General features: G+C 47.5%; 1 protein-coding gene across 1 annotated transcript in view; it reads right to left on the reverse strand.

Moving 5' to 3' along the window:
• LOC135899570 (wee1-like protein kinase 1-A) overlaps positions 1 to 19,720 on the reverse strand; it is a 33,072-nt gene that overhangs the window by 2,398 nt on the left and 10,954 nt on the right. The window contains exons 2-9 of the mRNA XM_065428878.2: positions 10,011 to 10,086; positions 8,983 to 9,158; positions 8,440 to 8,561; positions 7,793 to 7,939; positions 6,155 to 6,262; positions 4,708 to 4,853; positions 2,619 to 2,726; positions 432 to 577 (exon numbers count right to left, since the gene is read on the reverse strand). Coding sequence (XP_065284950.1) covers positions 432 to 577; positions 2,619 to 2,726; positions 4,708 to 4,853; positions 6,155 to 6,262; positions 7,793 to 7,939; positions 8,440 to 8,561; positions 8,983 to 9,158; positions 10,011 to 10,086 — 1,029 coding nt within the window. The remainder of the gene's footprint in view (positions 1 to 431; positions 578 to 2,618; positions 2,727 to 4,707; positions 4,854 to 6,154; positions 6,263 to 7,792; positions 7,940 to 8,439; positions 8,562 to 8,982; positions 9,159 to 10,010; positions 10,087 to 19,720) is intronic.

Consider the following 19,720-nt stretch of genomic DNA (forward strand, 5'->3'; position numbering starts at 1 on the left):
TTGGCATATAGAAATCCATACACGCCAGCCGTGACCTTCGTCAGGATCAAATTAACCGGAGTCGAGATAACAGAAGTCTACCGCATTTCATTAGCGTGCAATAACACGCATCTTTGTGCGCAGGCTTATCGTAAGCACTGAACTAGGGCTGTAGAGCACCCCTAAGCAACTTCCTCCATCACTCTAGTTTAAAAAAAAAAACATCACCATTATAGAAGTTTCTGTGAGATGTTATGTCTGAATTTGTGGTGTAACTCTGACCCCAGAAAGGCAGATAAGTCAAGCATTATGATGAAGTTCCATTGAACACCAAAAACACTTTGTTACATACATTCTTTGAGCATATATGCTAATATCAGGGGAAGAAACAACTATGCAAAGGCACCTGTCTGCAGACTGCAACAAATGCTGCGACTTCGAATATTACTCACTTGGAGAGAAGCTCGTTCTTGAACCGCTCCGCGTTCAGTTCCTTTCGGAGCTGCGCTCGCGACTTGCTGGCGTTGGGGACCAGCACGGGGTGGTGGAGGAGGGAGCTTGCAGAAGGCCGCTTGGTCGCCACCTTCTGGATCATCTCCTGCAAAACAGGACGAGGTGCCACAATGTCAGCCACTGCAACGATACTTCACTTTCTTGGGCTAAGCTGGTCGTAAGTGACCATAGTATGTACTACTGAAGCAATCTCGACAAAGCTGCAGGGCTTCCGATGGCACCATTTTCTTGCCAGCAGCCTTTAATCGGCGTCTAAGCAGACGACGAGTGCAACTGGCGGTTAGGATGAGGTAAGTCCTGGCATGTTGCCTCCGAGGTTTTTCAGCCCACTGAAGGCAGAGCATAATCTCAAAGGTTATGCCAAGAAGCCACGCATTCTGAGTCGTGCGTCACTTACGGTGAGCAGTAATGGCAGTCTCTTTTTAGATTCTGGCATCAAAAAAATGTCTGCTCTTGCTACCCTTTTTCACCGCTTCAGCTTACATTTAACACATTAAATTTTGCATGGAGACTGCTCTACTCTACAGTGCATTAAGTCTTAACGTGGCCCAGAATTTTATCGCAGTTTGCCTTGAATTCCTGTTACACGGGCCCTTTCTATAGCCAATGAGCCGAACCGTCATTGGGCTCAATCGCAGCAGAGAATTGCTACACGGAAGATTTAAGTGCCACCGAAAACAGAATGACAGTCGACACCAACTGAAACTGGCAACCCCAGTCAAGACACGTCAACATGTTAGCCTCCAGTGGTGCAAGTCACTTCGCTTTCATATTTTGACAATAAGATGATTTTAAAAAATGAACACAAAATGCAATTTCTGTAGGTTGTTTCAGGAAAAGGTTATGTCGTTGTCATTTGATACTAAAGCAAAATCATGCAAGCATACAAACAGTTTTCTTCTCAACATGCACTCAAATGATCGGAGAAGCATGCCCGAGCTGCACTCGAAATGCACCATGTAACAGCCGAAAGAATTTGCTCAGTTGAACGGCCACTGAAACTCAATTGTCATTGGACTAAACGGCAGCGGAAAGTGCTTGTGTAGCGCGAGCCCTACTATAACGTTTCGGGCGTTTATGTGGACGTTAATAGAACATCCACGACAATGCTACCCACGTGCTCTTGACAAGGCTCTCTTTTAGTAGAGCATTCCATGTTGCCAACTTGTGTCCAGCGCCAAGTGCTATGGCACCTCTGGTAGAGAGGAATTAACCCTGTAATGCCCAACCTGACACGTATGCTGTGCTATTGCGATACTTCGAAGTTCCAATTTAAGATTAAGAAACGTAACGCATAGCCCATGGTAGCATTCACGACACGCTGGAGATAGTTCTTCCCTTACTGATAGTTTAGCAAACAAGTTACTAGTTAACTGCTATACTAATAAGTTCCAACTCGAACAGCATTTCATTGCTCCTTTATACAGATGTGATCTACTACGGCCGGAAATGAAGGTGAGCAAGTTGTTCAGATTTTCCTTTATGTGGCAATGCATTTGGGCATTGCAGGGTTAAAGCACTTTCACAGCAACAGTGGCCCCTTTCGTTATGTTTGACAGCATGAAAACACAATGGTCACCTCTGTATAGAGATAAATGAACACTGCTACTACTCAAGTCTAGGTAGGGGCCGCCATTGCACTTACAATAGTCGCAGAGTCGTTGAGAAATGTGGAATTTAAAACGCAAGGCCTATAGCAATAAAGGGCTGTCCCAAGAGTGACACCGACATGCGCCAAGTGGAAATGAATGCCCAATCTACAGAGTAAGCTCTGCAGGTTTCATCCTTTCCCGACTGCCAAAATTCGAAGGCATGCTACATTTTGTTCTTTATATTGAAATAAAATCAGGTGCTTGTTAAATTTGAGAGATACGTGTAAATACTGCTAAGTTAAGGCAGCAGTGTGTTAGGCCTTTTTTTTTCTCTCCTTCCTTTAATTGAAGGCACTTGTCAATGTGGAATTGTTAGAAGTCGACATCAGCGACCTTTAAGGGATCGAGGGACATTTACCACACTGCATTTTCAAGAGGAATTTTATTTAAGGCCGACAATAATAACAGTTCATTTGTACGAACAACTCCAAAGTCCCCCATTTGGCTTGTCTTAACATCAAGCAAGGTACTTACAGTGAGAAGTCCGTTGAAGTCTGGTGAACACTGTTTAAGTGGCTGGAGGTTCCCCTTGCGAATCGCCACCCACTCCTGACCATTCTTGGGCAATGGACCACCGCCACCCTGCCAAGAGAAATGATAAGCCTGGTTATGTCATTTGCACCAAAAAATGTCATCGCAATGAAAACAAAAGACAGTGAGGAAAATTGTTATAATGCTTTTACGTTTTTAGCGCACGAAAAGGGACAAGAGACAGAAGTACAACACAGAAGTACGACTCGTCCCTTTTCGTGCACTAGAAACTTAAAAGTTATGCAATACCAACTTGCCCAAACTTACACTCTTTCATGTTATAATGCGGCATGATTATTGAATTTTACCAGTACCAGTTTGACACATTCAGAGACATTAGATATCCAGAGAGATCAGACATCTAAAAGCAACAAAAATACAAATTTTAACAACTAATCTGTCGCAACCCGCTGAGGGATGAAGACAATCCACAAAGAAGGATATTACTCCCGAAACAATCCAGGATGCATTGAGAGCTTATTATAAGTTGAACCACAATATATTGACCATAGGTATAGCGAATAATTCCATACAATGAAGTAAGCATAAAATTCACACTTTTTTTGTCTGTATCAGTGCGTATGCTTACAAAAAACATTCGATATAAAAAAGACATTCCAGTTCGAGATGCGATTTCATTATGAGGTAAGATTGTTTTGCCACGACAGGGCTTGCATGCAGAATTATCCCTATCCAAATTGATAATCTTTCTTGTTTTTTGGTATCGCATTATCACCACAGCAATACTGCACCCAGATTGGCGGCTGCCTATCACCATTTCCGTGCCTTTAAAAGCAGGTATTGGATAAGCCTGTATACTACGGCTTGCACTCATACCGATTCTTTTCAGCAGGAGCCATTCTTGGCTAGTTCAGGCTATGCTACGAATCGGTCCTGGGTAAGGTAATGTCAAGATTGACTAACTAAGATTGACTCAAATCAGTGAGCACAGAGCAGACACCAGGTAGAGGCATGCGTTATAGTTTGTCGGAATAGCCCACACAGGAATAGGGACAACAAAAGACACACACAGTGTTACTTTCGACGGCTTTCTTTACTTTGCTGAAATGCTGTACTTATGCAACAACCTATTGCTGTACATGCTTGATGTCATGTATTACATGACAAAATCAAGGAACAACACTGCAATTCAGAATGAGACTGAACTTTTGGATCCTAGTGTGTTAGCAAACGATCAGAGTTCTCAACACGTAAACAATGATAACATTTGTGTACAGGTTAACCGATGTGAAAAGGTCATTGAATCTCAACCTCTTAATTACAGCAGTGTTTGATTTTGTACCTCTTTAGCTATGACATAGGGTATACAAGTACCTATGTCTCTTCTGAAAAATCAAGGATGTTGTTGAAAGCAGTGCAGTGTGCGCTTCTCTGCTGGAAACACGAAAGTGGTTCCTGCTGGGTTCCACGACAAATCGGTGTGCTGTGTCCATTATGAGGGTGCATATTGCTGCCAGAGCTCTGACGCCGCAGTTTCACAGAACCCGCACTCACCGCCGCGCCCGGTACGCCTAAGGCACCTGGTGGCCTCTGTGGTTCTGTCTACGTGGCGCAGCAGCACATGCCTTGTGTACTTAATATTGCTGTCGTTGCGTCACCCTTTTAGCAAAACCATAATTAATAAAGACTGCACATATTCATGGACTTGTATTTGTGAACGTGCAAAATAGCTGCCACTGCTCCTCAGAATATGCATTCGTTTCATGTTATGGCCTATTTCCTTTGAAAAAGGGTTCAACCATTTTTTTTTTCATCTTTCATCTTCTTTTGTCCTCATTCCAGTGTGCACTATTCCTTAGAACATCTTGACACACTGGTTGCCTAACATTAGCTACAAGTCAGTTATCAAGTAAACAAAATTATAACAACGCTACGTAATTGCAGCATGAACATCGGCTCTCCCACTGAAGATCATATGATGGTCTCGGGCACCTGTCCACTTTCTTTTTTATTATTATTGATGTACTCGTCAATCTAAAGTGACAGACACAAGGCAGGGAAAGCCACTCACCGCTTCGAAGACAGTGAGGCCCAGAGCAAAGATGTCTGCCTTGGGAAGGTTGCAGTAGTCTTCGCGGAGCACTTCTTTTGAGAGGTACCGGCAGTCACCTTCTTCCACTTGGGGGTTCTTGGTTGAGGTCACATGACCCAGGTCACCTGCGTGAACAGAGCAGTGGCAATGAGTTAGGGTTCCTGTGGCACAGCAGCTAAAGCGACTATAATGTGCCCAAAAGAATGACAGCGAGAGATTAGGGGGCCAAATTCATTTCAAAACTTTTGATTCGTAAGCACTCTTCACCATTGGCTGGCAGCCTTCACTAATAATGTGTCCAGCATCAGGATTGGCTGGAATTCGCTCTTAAGACAATTTTAGCGCTGGAGATCTTTTGAGAATACAGTCCCAGCTCTGCTGTCCCTGTATGGTAGCATTAGATCTGGTGACACGAATCCATTGCGTAGGACTGATAACCTACGGTACTCATGCACAGCAAGCAAGCATGTGTACTCTGCAACCGAGAACTGTTCAGCAATGGCCATCACCGACTTTCCAGGGTTGTCACTGCACAATGGCCTGTACGTGCATCACAAAGTCAACCTTCCAGACAATATTTGGCCACTAGCCATACTTCTTGCTATTTTACCCTTGAAGACGCTACCATTATAAGCCATGAGCTCAGCACTCTGCAGGCCATCCATTCTACACAGCCTGTCGAGCTCATAGCTCATGGGTTTGAATGAGTCCCGGCTACTAGTCTTTTCTCATGTTGTGTTGCGACTAGCTTCAGATCCTACCGCACTTATTGGAGTAGCATTGAAAGTTGGGCGACTTAATGTTGGTTCAATCTTAGAACAGCGTGAAATGACGGGACAAGAAGATGGGACGTTGCAATGCTAGGTCTGCCTGCAGAAAGCGACACTTGAGCCAAACTCATTCCTGGCCTAAAAAAAAATGAAGGCCGTTGTCACATCGAGGAAGCTGACCATCTCGAAACCTGAGGTGACTTCTATTGAACACATTTTCATCTGTATCTGAATGGAAGATTCTACCTTGGAACGACTGCATTAAATGGAAGACAAACTTTATTAGCCCAAAGTGAAGCACCTAGACGAGTAAAGAAGTGTTAATTTCTGCGGCAATTGGAAGCCGTGCATTTTAAACACTTGGAGCATCCGGTGCAGTGGTGCTTCATGCACCACTGAGTTGATGCCAGTTGATGTCAATCACCGTTTACCATAATTTGTACAGCTGACTTCTGCAGAAAGTAAAAAATGCCAAAAGTAAGGAGATTGCAATGAATCGTTGAATCATTAAATATTAGAAAAAAAAACATCAGTAGATATACTGGTAAAATGTTAGTTATGATAACACTGGCAGAAGTGAAATTTCATTCAACTGCGAAGGGCAACAACCTCACTTATCAATTACCAAGAGGAAACGTGCTCCTCGCTACACTCACCGATCTTGTAGACGAGTTCTTCAGTCGGGCCCTCTGAATCAGAGTCAAAACCATCGTCTGTGTTCTCTGGAAACGCAGTGATTGGGACCCTCGAGATGAAGATGTTCCCTGCGAAGCAGAAGACAGGACAGGACTGAGGACAAACTTCCTTGATGTGAAAGTTTTAAAGAAGTACGGACACGTTATTAAATATGTGCAAACTACGCTACAAACTTCTCGCACATAAAAGGATGAGGCTTGGCAAGCACAAAGGTTAGGAAGCTCTTGTGCAACATTTTAGTTTGATAGTAATGTCGGTCACGAAATGCCAGAACAATCTTGTATCGAGTAGATCTTGTGTCTAATTGTACTTGTTTAAGAACTTAGGTTGTCTACCTTGCAAAAACTTTGGAGTGGGTGAATATATAAGGCAAATATAACAGGGTTGAATAGGTTTCAAATACAAATAGAATATTACACACTAACTATTTGTATTTGAAAAATAACTATTCAGTATTTTCGAATATTTGAGCCTAACCAAATATTTTGCAACAACTAACAGTTAAACTCTTGTTACTGAGCTGCATCTGCTAAACAATGTATCGCAAATCATAAGCAGCGAGACGACGACGAAAGTTTTGGGAGCAATGCTGGAACAATATGGTTACTGCAAACTTCATTGTTGGTTTTGTGGCAGAAGCCTACATGGCAACCCCCAATTACTGCTTGTCTAATCTAGCGTTTTTGGCCGTCTACAATCACATATCACTTTAGTCTTTTACACACTACAACCAGGGTTTTCTTTGAGACAGGCCTTTTTACATGTGTTTGTAGTGTATTTAACATTTTCGGATAGCTAGTCATACAGCAGCCATTCATTCTAGAAAAGCAAGTGAAAAATTCCAGATTCAAGATAAGCAGTGCAACAAGATGAAAGTGGGGTACAATAAACAGTTTCTTTCCTCGTTAAGCTGCCACACAGATCTGCCCAAATAAGCTTCAAGTGCCCTCATAAGCACAGCTTGACAGAACCCCAGCTTCGTGCTTGCATTACTCTTGCTAAGTGCTTGGGTAGCAATTACCAAACGCACTCAAACTCTCTCGTTCTCTTGCTGATGTCCACTTAACCCAGTTCTCTCGATCTCCAATTTCTTTCTTCTAAGCCCCTGCCAGCATAAACAGACAGTCTTGCCTGTAAAACCATGGCTGGCATAACATGAAAATGTCTCACTAGATTCTATTCTGTTCTTGTCCACGGCCTTGGTGATAAGAGTAGGTGGCATACTGCTTGAACCACTTATGAAGCATACAAAGAAATAGAATTAGTATAGAATCATTACACTATCACTGCCTTTTTCACAGCAAGTTATAGAAAGTACACCCGTTGTACAGCGTTTCCTGCCATCTAGGTTAGGCACTGCGGATCCACCATCCCCTTCAATCATCGCATCTCAGATTCCAGCTTAGAACACATAAATACCTGCCACGACCTTCCCACTGACTGTTTCAACTGCACTGTGTGCTTTGAATTGTCCGGAAGTGGAACCAGTTTCGATAAAAAATCGGGAAGCAGCAGTCACTGATAAGAGAACGTCGGTACTTAACAAAGCTACCGAAGGTGGGCTGGATCGACGCGACAGTTGAATGCAAAGCACTCACCTGGCTTAATGTCCATGTGGACGAGGTTCTGGGAGTGGATGTACCGAAGGCCCTCAGCCACATGAAGGAGGATGCGCCGCAGTTCCTTCTCTGAGAAGTGCTTGCCCTCGCGCTCGTTGCGCTGGATGGCATCGGCCAGGCTGCCCTCTGCAATACGACAACCCCTCCAGTCAAACATGGGTGCTGCATGCGCCCGCACTTGGGCGACTTTCGTGCAGACGAGATTCACAGCTTGGCTGACTGGTTGGATGGTCTTAGCACCCAACAAGAACACAGGGGCTATGAGAAATGCAAGGGAAGGCCATAGTGAATTACATTTGCCTAGGGAAAGAGCAAGTGTACCATGGTCACAGGCAACGTGACAGCACAGCATGCATTGCAAGCCTGCATTCAATGCTACCTAAAATTTGACCAAGCCTTTGTCATTTACGTTGTTTCTATCAGATTAGTTTGTGGCATTCACATTATGTGGTAGCTGATGGTTCAATAGCACTGGGGGCCCCTGGTCTGTATACCTTTGCTCATGGCTGTATGTCGAGTATTCGTGCCACCAAGAGTGAAGCAGCTGTGTTATCAGTAGGCTGAGCATACGAGGTACACAGGTATACCTTTAACTTGCAAACGGTCTGTGTGCAGCATGTACTCACCATTGCAAAACTCATTCTGGATGATCATGTGGTCGTCTTCCGCCCAAGCAGAGTAGTAGCGGACGACGTGTGGATGCTGGCCCAACACCGCGTGTGCATATACTTCGTTGAGGGCAGTCTTCCTGTTAGGAAGCAAGAAATGTGGATTTTGCAAATGAGTCTAGGAGAAAATAGCCGATGAAACAAAAAAGCAAATGCCACTGAACTGCTGTACTCCTCATCATGACACATAAAACATAAGTATACACACATAAGTACACATGCATGATAAGATGGATTGCTAATAAAGCGTACAAAGTGTATAATGTGTACGCATAACAATAAACCACTTAATTCGCTTTCACATCTAAATGGCACTGCTCGCATACTGCTGTAGTCATCGCAGACGACTTCTGCTCGAAGGTCATTGCGGATATTCGAAAATCTACATATTCACCGCGCAGATTGTGCAGGTGGACGACTGGTGGCAGTCATTAACACACAAAAAAAGAAGCAAGGAAAGGCCGGCCGTGCTCAAGGGGAGAAGCAAGCGGTCACACTCACTCATCCTGGGTGCCCCGCATGGGCTTGCGAGACTTCTTGATGGCGTAGATGCATCCGTCCAGTCGATGCAGGCACTTGTACACACTGCCGAACTCCCCACTGCCCACTTCGGCCAACTCCAGGAACTCTGTTTCGTAGCGCGACTGACCGGGTTCCATTCGCGTGATGCGCTGCACCTGTAGACAGTCAAAGCCACAAGGACACACGATTAGTCACTTGCTAGTTGGTCCTTGGTAATAGGTGCGAAGTCGTTAGAGCGCATCGTTCTAACAGGGTGCCCACAAAGGAAACACAATCACGTGTAAAGCAGTTTGGTTCGCACATCTTGTGTGCTCATCTGTGCACCCCCCTCTCTTGTTTTCTCAGTGTCTTCCTAATTGTTCTCGAATTGATTTCACTATATCTTGGGCTAGAGCAGGTTTGGTGCAACAATTACACATCGCAAAGCTATATTGTCACACCTCGTAATACAGCCACATACAAAGCGAAAATATTTTGTTATATCCGATATTCATTAGAAGCATATATCTGTTACGTGCACATATTGGTGAAAAACATTCTGGATCTAAGTTGTTACATTTGATAATTCATCATATTCGTGTTCGTTATCTTGAAGTTCGACTAAGTGGAAACGCTGTTGCACCGTTTCATCCCGTGTTTGCCCTTACTCCAGAGCCGTCTGCAACACAAACGTTGCAAATGCCAGGACCTTGTAGTGTGCTGAAATGAAGCCTCTCTGCCTTACCTTTGGAGTTTCTGAATTAGGGCGTGTTTGCGCACTATTTCAGATAATCTGTGGCCAATCTTTCGCACACTTATGATGGTAAAATTGGATGTCTTGGGTGCCACAAGCTTCAAGCAGTCTGCTAAATTCACGACAGACTACAATATTTGGTGGAAATGTGTTGCGCCCTTTCTTTTTGTCTTCTCAAATATACATTGCGTCAAATTTGTTCTTTGAAAAATCCCACCCTCACTAGACAGAGGCAGAGCAACTGGTAACATCCATGAAGACTTGAATTTTTTACCTTAAAAACACGTTCCTGCACGGCTTCATCATCATAGCACTCCCACAGGTCTTCAGTAGTCCCATTGTCTGGAGTCCTACAAAGATACAAGGGAGCAACATGAGGAGCTGAGGACTAGAACAATGCACGAGAAACATAAGTGATACAGAATCTCATAAAACAGACATACAAGTTTACGCATGAGGTGTATTTTCTTTATGTACTTGTACGTAATAATAATATTTGGGGTTTTACGTGCCAAAACCACTTTCTGATTATGAGGCACGCCGTAGTGGAGGACTCCGGAAATTTTGACCACCTGGGGTTCTTTAACGTGCACCTAAATCTAAGCACACGGGTGTTTTCGCATTTCGCCCCCATCGAAATGCGGCCGCCGTGGCCGGGATTCGATCCCGCGACCTCGTGCTCAGCATCCCAACACCATAGCCACTGAGCAACCACAGCGGGTCTACTTGTACGTAAATACAAGCATAGTGTATTTATTCAGGAGCAGGTACCATAGCACACAGCTGAAAGGGGACTGCCTAAAAAAATATGCACAAAGAATACTGGAAATTAAACACTCAAACAGTTAAGGTACCACTCAGATGATTGTTTACCTTCCTACAGTTTTCTTTACAGATTTTTCCTTCTACACATATTAATGTCTTTTTCAAGGCTGATTACCTAACTGTGAAATGACTATGCAGCTTATGAACTAGCTTTCTTTATTTTTCACCTGGAATTTATCTGGTTATGTTTATCGCATCAATAAAGACAACCTACAAAAGAAATGCCATTCAGAAAATGCTTCATGAAGTAATGGCAGTAGGTGGTGTAGGCGTGGACACTGATGAAGACAAGAGAAAAACAATTTTTTCCTTACTTTACCCACTTTACCCTCATTGTTCATACAGCACGATTTGATATCACGAACACCAGTTAAGTTACATTTTAGCACCTCAGGCGGGAAGAGATATCAAGCTATGGAGGGCGGATCCAACCGGTGGGTGGCTTAGAGGACCACAGCACAGCCCTGAAGTCCCTCTCTCTTACTGCCAGGTAATCTGGACTTTTACACTGGTTGTAGATCCCACTCCTCGCAACGCACCTTCCACTCCCTACAGATTTTCTCCCCTTCCTCATTCTTCGTATTAGGCCAAAGTGTCACGTCACCAAATACAACACTTATTCAGTCAATTTAGATGCTGCGTCATACCACATGTCTTGTGCTCTAGACATGCAGCTGTACACCTAGTGGCCTGGGGGCAGAGGGTTTAAGCTCATAATCATGGCCCAACAATAAGATTAGCCTGCCATTTGTTTCTGCGCACTGGATGAAGGTGGGCCACGCTGGTAAATCCCTACCAAAACAAAATCCAAGCTGCACCATTGCATGTGTCGAGAGAGACTGACAGAATGGTTGGAATGAATATCAGCTGAACACATCACTGGATGAGCTTTAATCACAAGGGCTGTGATTAACGTCAGACCGCATCACTGGGTGAACCTTAATCACGAGGGCTCAGGGACTCCATAGCCCAGGGACTTCTTTCTAACGTGCACCGAATGTACGACACACGAGGAGGATTTGGCGGCCCGCTTTCCTCTGGAACGCAGGAGCCGCTAGAGGAAGTCGAACCCACGACCTCGTGGCGCGCAGCCACTGTCGGTGCGCCACCGCCCGGCGCGTATATTTACAAATATCGTACATTGGCCGCGGTACGTCACCCGAAATGCGAGCAGACGATTCGTACGGCGCTGACAGGCCCAGCAGCCCGCCGCAGGCAATAAAGCACGCCGTCGTTCGTCTGGACGAGGCAGACGACATTCCGTCACACATGCCCAACTCCCCGCTTGGCAGGACAACGGGCGCAACAGGCGGTTGCGTGCGCTCCAACCGTTTCTGACGCTCCCTGTTTCTCTTTTTCTTTCTTTTTTCGGTACTCCCCCTCTCTTCATTCTCGTTTTTAGTTCATTCCGTTAGAGCCAGCAGATTCGCGACCGATGCACGGGAACGCGACGACCTACGTGCGAGAGAGTTTGGGGGGAGAGTGAGAGAGGCATTAGAAACGGGACAGCAACAGCTGTCCGCGGGCGCTAATGGAGAGAAAGAGAGAAAGAGAGAGAGGTAAGGGAGGGGGAGAAGAAAACGGGAGTTGATCGCGCGCGACAGCGGTTCCGCTACACGGCGCTGGCGACAACACCGATCTAAAACACCGATTCGAACCAACGTGAACGAAACCGAACGGCCGAACAGATATGAGAGGAGGAAAGTGTCGGGAGCTGAGAGAGGGTGCCAGAGAGAGAGAGAGATAGCGCAGCAGACGCGTGCCGACACAGACACCGGTCGCGGCGCGCGCCAGCACAAGCGCGGGAACTTTTGTTTGTTCTTCGGGGCCGCGCTTGGACGGTTAGCCGGCGCGATCGACGGGGAAAGGAACAAAAAAAGAAAGGGAACATAAGAACAACGGAACAGGCAGATGCGACGCGGCCTGGGGGAATGGTGAGGAGGAGGGGGGGCCACCTCAAGATCGACTCCGGCGGAGAGACCGTTACGCATTGTTGGGGAAAAGGGATCCGCCACGAAAAAAAAAGAGGAGACAAAAAAAGGTAAAGCTGCATTATTAGAATTGAGCAAGAGATGCGGACAGGAAAAAAAGGTAGCAGGGAAAGTCGTTGCGCGCGCCGCCTTTATTGTGGACTCCTTCAGGTGATGTCTTTGGATCTGACGACGTCTGTTCCTGGGGGGGACCGCCCGTGCGCGGTAACGGTCCAAAGGTTGATAGTTTGACCTCCCGGTACGGGACCGGTGAGGTTACAGTGTGGTCACCTTGAGGGGTCGCGGGATGGGTTGCGAACCGTGCCGGAGAGTTTAAAGGGAAACGATAGAAAGGTGGCGCAGGGCCTGCGACAGAAGCACGGCGCGTCAGCTGTCTGCTGGCAACGGTCGCTCGGTCCTGGTGGCGTGCGAATGCCAACAGCTGGGGTCGACGAATGGAAAGATTGTGCAACAAGACTTTTTCACCGGTGTTGCTTGTGTGTACAGGCGCCGTCACAGCTGCCTTATACTATGGGGTGATCGTTTTTAAGCGTTACGGAATATTAGAAAATAACCTTTTACAGCTAACATAATTCTTAGTGCTTGAGCTGGGCATTCCTTGCAGGAGAAATCGAAACAGACATTTCAATTATTCAAAAAACACTAATTTAACTTCTTAATTACCTTACGGCACATACTGCAATTTACGAATTGTAGCCGGAAAGTTTGCAAGGCGTATCCACTTTGAATGAATTCACGCCACTGAAAACGTCACAACGGAGCCGTTTCAGGTCAGATGAGGCGAAGACATCTGCACAATATTCTTTTTTTTTCTTCCCGTCGTTTGCCTTCTGGAATGACCTGAGGCTACGGCTGTAATTAGGCCTTCGACGTTTACGTCTATCTCCACAGACATTTAGGATTTCCACAGATAGGAAATTCTACTAACTCTTGTAGAAAACGCAACACGTCCCCTTTCAACAACGCTATACTTCGAGCGTTTTTGTCGTCCGTACTTCACACATCGTTAACGGTCGACTGTTTGTTCATTCCAGAAATCTATCAATCTAGCTCAACATATTTCCCCTCCTCAACTGCGCTACGGCTCCGACACGCGAGGAAGTCGACTGCACGCGTCGTTAGGACGAGACCGCCAAGGTCGGCGGCGAAGCGAAGCGGAAAAGACAGCCGCCCAGCGTAAGCGACCCTAACGGACTCGGCCATGTAGAAACGGCATTTGGCACATGAGAGGAAGAACGATATAAAGGAAAGGCAACGCGGAAACAGGTTTTTGCAACGTCGTCTGCCCCGTTACCCACCCCAAAGGCAGGTAAAATAAAAAAAGGAAAAGCGGAAGTCGTCTGCTATTCGACTCATGTTCACGCCTGCATTTTTTTGCTTCAAGCGTTAACCTTGCCTTCTGCTTTTTTTCCTTCGCTTGTTTGCCGGTCCCCCTGCGAAAAAAAAACATCAGCGGAGACGACTCGCCGTCCAGACTCAACAGTTGTGGGACGTGGCGCCTCATGCAAATCCCGTCTGCACGCCACGTTCTCGCGCCGTCGTCTGCTTATAAGGGCCAGCAGAAGGCAAGGCGCGAGCAGACGGCCTGTAACGGACTCGGCCATGCGCAGACGACATTTGGCCGGCACGCGAGTGAGTTTGTGCGCCGTGTCGCCTAGCGTCACGTAGGCGTGAAAATTCCCCCGGTGCGACGGGAGACGCTTCCGACTACTATCCGTCTACGTATGCAAAGCTATGTAAATGCGACTGCGAAAGCTTCTGAAGCACGGAGTCGCAGAGGAGAAAAATGTTCAGCCTCAATCAACGCGTTCGCCTTGGAATGTGTTGACTCAGGAATTCAGAGCAGCCTTGAATTCTGAGGAATGATGTATATATATGGCAATTTTGCTGTTCTTAAACTTTTTTTTTTTTTGCAGGGGTGACATTCACGCGCTTTTCTTCAGGTGGATCGAATAGTGGCAAACACCTGGAAGTTGAGTCCTGGAAATAGTAACAGCAAACGGCATAGCTAATCGAAAACGAGATAATCGCAAAACTCAGTGCAGTTTCATCGAATAATTACGGGAAAATGAGACATCCATGCACCCAATCGTAGCAATTGCTACAAAGCAAAGCCATACGGGTTCCTCGAAAGAAAATCCTCGCAGTTGAAGTACAATTCGTCCTGGTCCGGGACTCGAACCCGGGACCACCGCCTTTCCTATGGTAGAGCGGCCGCCCCGGAAAGGCGGTGGTCCCGGGTTCGAGTCCAGGACCAGGACGAATTTTTCTTCTACTGCGAGGCTTCTCTTTCTAGGAACCCGTATTGGTTTCCTTTGTAGCACTTGCTACGACTGGGTGGATGTCATTTTCCCTTATTTACTTCTCTCCACTTTGCGTGTTTCCGCAGAACTATTACGTCAGTTTCATCGAAATATCTAAAGAGTTCATCTTGCGGCGGAGTAGCGCCGCTCGAAGCGCAGACTTCGGCAGGGGTGGTTTGCCTTGATCGCACAGAGGACGGCAGAGCAAGACAAGACGCACGGCGCATAAATCCACACAAGGTAAGCCTTATTCATTTCTTCCTCGTCTGTTGGAGCGGCGTGTGCATCCACTTCCTAGCACGGCGAGAGGAAACCAGCGACACGATGAAAGACTCGGCAGGAAGATGATTGAGAAGCGTTTCGTATAAGCCCCCGCGTTCAACGCTCGGTTTTCCTCAAAAGGAAGACATCCTGTGGGGTGGCCACGCGACCCGTCTGGAACACGCGCACCCACTCGAAGGAAGTTGTTGACAAAAGGCGAGACGGAACCCATGCCGCGCTCCGGAAGGTCACTACCCCACCCTCCGGACTCTCTTTCCTCTGGGGTTTCTCCCTACTAGCGTCACCCGGGTTCGGTAACGTTCCCGCGCCTTCCGCACAATGGCCGCCTCCGCGGCACGTGCCACAACAATCCACCTGGGGGAGAACAACAGCCGACCGCCTTGGGGTCACCGTACACCCAGCTGGAAGGCCTTTGCCCAGCTGGCGAATGGCGCGGCTCCAACGGACACGCGCTCGCGTCGTCTGCTCTGCTTGCGCCGGAGGACAGCAGACGACGTGAAAATGAGTTCTCAGGCGGCCGGACTCACAGTGTACAGAAAAGTGCGCGGCGCTACATGGCTATACATGTAAAGGCGAGTTCCGATGGTCGACTTGCTGGCGCTTTTTGAAGCCGTAGGTTGCGGAGGCTAACGAATGAAAACACCTTAATAATGATGCGACCTCGAAGTCGACCAGAAGATGACGCTTTTTCACACAAAAAGCCGCGCACGTCCACTAATGTGCAGCATAACAGTATTGTAAAGCAGACCGCCGAATTTTTCGACCTCACGCGAGCAGTTACTGGTCGCAAAATGGTATGCGCTTTTCGGGTAACATCGCCCGATAGCGCTGGCGATGCTGCAAACGCAGTAGTCGTCAGACAGCGGGCGGAAGCAGACGACGAAAAGAGCAACAAACAGACGAACGAGCTCATTTCACAGCGCCCTCCCGCGAGCCGACATTTGGGTACCGAAATAAATGAGATGGAGTTGGGGGGGGGGGGGGGAGTAAACAGGGACTGTTCCAAAACCGACCAGCGGACCGCGTCGCGATGCATACACAATCTCAGCTGAACCGGACGCAGATGCGACCGGAGCACCGGAAGGGAAGGAAGGCATCGCCGTCCGAAAGCACACCAGCATCCCACCTGGAACCGGGAGAGGCCGGTCACACTGGACACAGCGTCGTGCGGGGAGAACGCCGCGTTCACGCTTCACTATGCATGCAGATCAGACGCGAGCACGGGAAACCGTTGACCGGCATCGCAGAATCGGAGCGTCACTGCGAACATGAGAGAACGTGTATATATCTATATTTTCCATATTCAGTCAGTGTTGTCGTCAAAGCTATTACCTGTAGCCAATATATTTCATGGGTTGGGGAAGCGCTCACGGCTTGGCCAGTTGCGAGTTTACTAGCAGACTGCTTATTGATAACCCATGGACTGGTAAGCCAATGTTGACTTATTGAAAACGAGTGCAGACAGAGAAGGAAGCGGCTGTATAGGTTGTGTGCGACTAGAGTCCTTTAATAAACTCTATAGTCAAGGAGACACTGTCGCTGTCCATACGACACGATCATTAGTATGCATGTACGTGCTAATATAACTATATAATTTTGCAGGAATTTATGGTGTGCTGTATCCAACTTGCGCGTTCCGTTCCTCAGCCACAATTGCTCGCTTCCAGACTCCAGTCATATAGCAACGAGTGGGCCTGAGCCCGGCTTCCAACGAACTGTTGATCAAGAGGCACGATCCCCTAACGATAACGACGCTGCCGGCCGTAATGTACTAAAGCGACGAGTAGCGCCTCTGGGCGGACGGCGCAAGGAGAACCGTTATGCCGAGGTGTACAACAAGAGACCGCTGCTACAACCACTTGAGGCCTCGGGAATCAAATGCCGAGATCGTATATATATGCCCGGAGCCGCCGCAAGCACAAACAGCCGTGAAACAAAAGGAGCCCCTTTTATATCGGTCGTAAAAGAAAGTACAGCCATTAACGTCGTCTGTTACGAAACACCCAGCGGCTGCAAAAAAGTCACGATTCGGCCACATTTTCGCAGGCGTGGACCGAGGGATTACAGGGCGAGCAGTAAAACTTTTTATGACGCCACCGAGAACAAAAGGCATCTTGGTTCGTAAACGGCCCGGTCTGATGAACACGGCACGGAAGCAATCCGAGCGGGCTCGTGACATGGATTCGCTCAGCTTGACGTTTTGACACGAAGAACACGTGTATACACGGCTACAGAGATAACGTCTTTTCTGCTAACGCACCACTTTCTCTTTTTCTGACTCGGTAATTGGTGGAACATGTTCGCACGCATGTACAGACGTGACATTCGTTTCGATCGTCTGCTCCAACGGTTTTTTTTTTTTTTTTCGTCTGCAAGTTGGTGATGCAACTATACTGCAGATGTGGCGCACTCTGCTCGAAAACTTTTCGTTTGCGGTTTTCGTCTGCCACTTTTAATGAAACTATATGACCTAGCATTAAGGCCTTGAAGAGCCTATAGAGTACACGTTTACAGCAGCCGCAGCAAAGTTCAGTTGACGCATTGCGTCAAGCGATAAGGCTGAGCTGACACCATGTCGCAAAGTGATGAATCGCGTAAAAGTACATTTAATGCAATTTGTCCGCGTGACGCTTGATGACGGGAGTAGAAATGAAGTGCGTTAGGAGTCTATGCAATACCGCTAACAATTGCGTCTTGACCACGTCATTCGAATGCACGGGCAACGGCATTGATAAACGAATGTTGCACTTGGCAAGAGGAATTTTATTTGACAGGACTACTCGCGGCACACGGCTAAAATAAAGCAGTTTGTGGTTCACTTCTTACCGTTACTCATGAGCGAAGAGAGCGCCAAACGCTATTTCCGGTAGCCGAGAGGAAGCGGCATCCGCACCTGACAGGCGAAACCGTAAAACGCGGTAAACAATTGCGACGAGAAAAGGTCGGCTTGTGACCGCGGGACGCCCCTACGGAAAAACAGCAGTTGAAATACGAAAACAGACGGCGCAAAAGGCTCCATTTCCTCCGCATGCGCGAACTATAATGTACCGTCTGTTCCGCGCCGCGTGCATTGAACACACAGGTGTTTTTTGGCAAAACAGACGAAACGCGAATCCGACAGAATAATCGCATACTCTTCTCCCGTTCACGAGCATGATGCCCCTATAGCCGGCAAAACGGCAGCCACAGCGCGCCCAGAAGCAGACGACACAAGCGGCAGAAAGGCAGACGACACCGCAAAACAAAGGGAGAATGGATGCACCTGCTGATGCAGCCGAGCCACTCGCCAGAATAACGGACAGAGAAAGTAGGAAAACAGCGGGGAAAGCCAAAACCTGTCGGTCTGTTTTTCGAACGGGAGAAAATTGAGCATTGCAGCTGCACCGGGATATCGAGGTAAATGATGGCTTGCGTGCGCAAGCGGAAAAAAAAAAAAAGAGCTCTGCTGAAGAAAGCGGTGGCCGAGCATGCGCACGCTTGAAGACAGCCAGCAGGTCCGTCTCTCAGCGGCTGTTCTTTTTTTCTTTTTTTACTCGTCTGCTACGCAAAACCGTGACAGACGGCACTAGCAAAAAGAAGCAGACGAACGAGCGCCGTTGTTTCGCCGGACGATGGATTGGTTTCGGGCTCCGGCTATGGAGAAATGCAAAACGGCTTGGCCGTACGCGAGCACGCTCGCGGAGCGTGATGACAACGTAACACCAGGTAACACGTTGTGTGCAATATCTCAATCATGCAGGCGCGGCGCTGACGCGATTGTAAACAGAATGGACGCCACACAATGGTTGCGGAACGGCCGGAACGGTGACTTCGACTCTCCTCTCTCTCTCTCTCTCTCTCTCTCTCTCTCGCTGCCCAAGTGATTTGCGTTCGCAAGTGCATGTTCCGCAGCTTCTGCCGCCGATTGCGGAAACACCAGCGTTTCCGGCGCCCTGCCCTCTGCAGGAGCGACAGGTGACCGCGATGTTTTCCATCATGGATTCATGCGGAGTAACGGACAAGCACCGGGGCAAACAGCGTGCATACTGATATGATGGAAAAGGTCCGTCCCCTCAGCACGTCGCAGAACGTGGTTTGACCTGCACGCATTCTTCGTGAAGACCGATGGTTTTCAACAGCAGTTTCATGTAATAAAATGTCACTATTATGTCTAGGCTGCAATAAAAGTAACGTGGAAAAGACAGTGCTGCAGGTTGCGCTGCCCCCATGCGCGACATCGAGATGCCTGCTAGCACAGGTGGAAGATTCGGCCGGCAACATTACAAGATGTCGATCAAAAACAAACACCCAGTAGACACCGTCAGCGACATGTCTCGGCAAGTACTCCTTTTTATGTTATTGGTTGGAAGATGGAGGAGGGTGTGGGACGGGAGGCCGAGAGAGAGAGAGAGAGATAACGCCTTATGCTTTCCAATTTCCCTGTTGTACCCCGCCCGAGGGAAAATGCCGCCATCGATAACTCTCTCGAGTGTAACGAGACCTTCCACAGACTAAGAACGAAACAAAAGATAAATCCTATGCGGAATAAAACCGGCCAGCTTCCACGAGTGCCGGCATCCGCCCCGAAGCGGTGACGTGCAAGG

Source organism: Dermacentor albipictus, chromosome 10 (assembly GCF_038994185.2).
Source record: "Dermacentor albipictus isolate Rhodes 1998 colony chromosome 10, USDA_Dalb.pri_finalv2, whole genome shotgun sequence".
Taxonomy (NCBI): Eukaryota; Metazoa; Arthropoda; class Arachnida; order Ixodida; family Ixodidae; genus Dermacentor; species Dermacentor albipictus.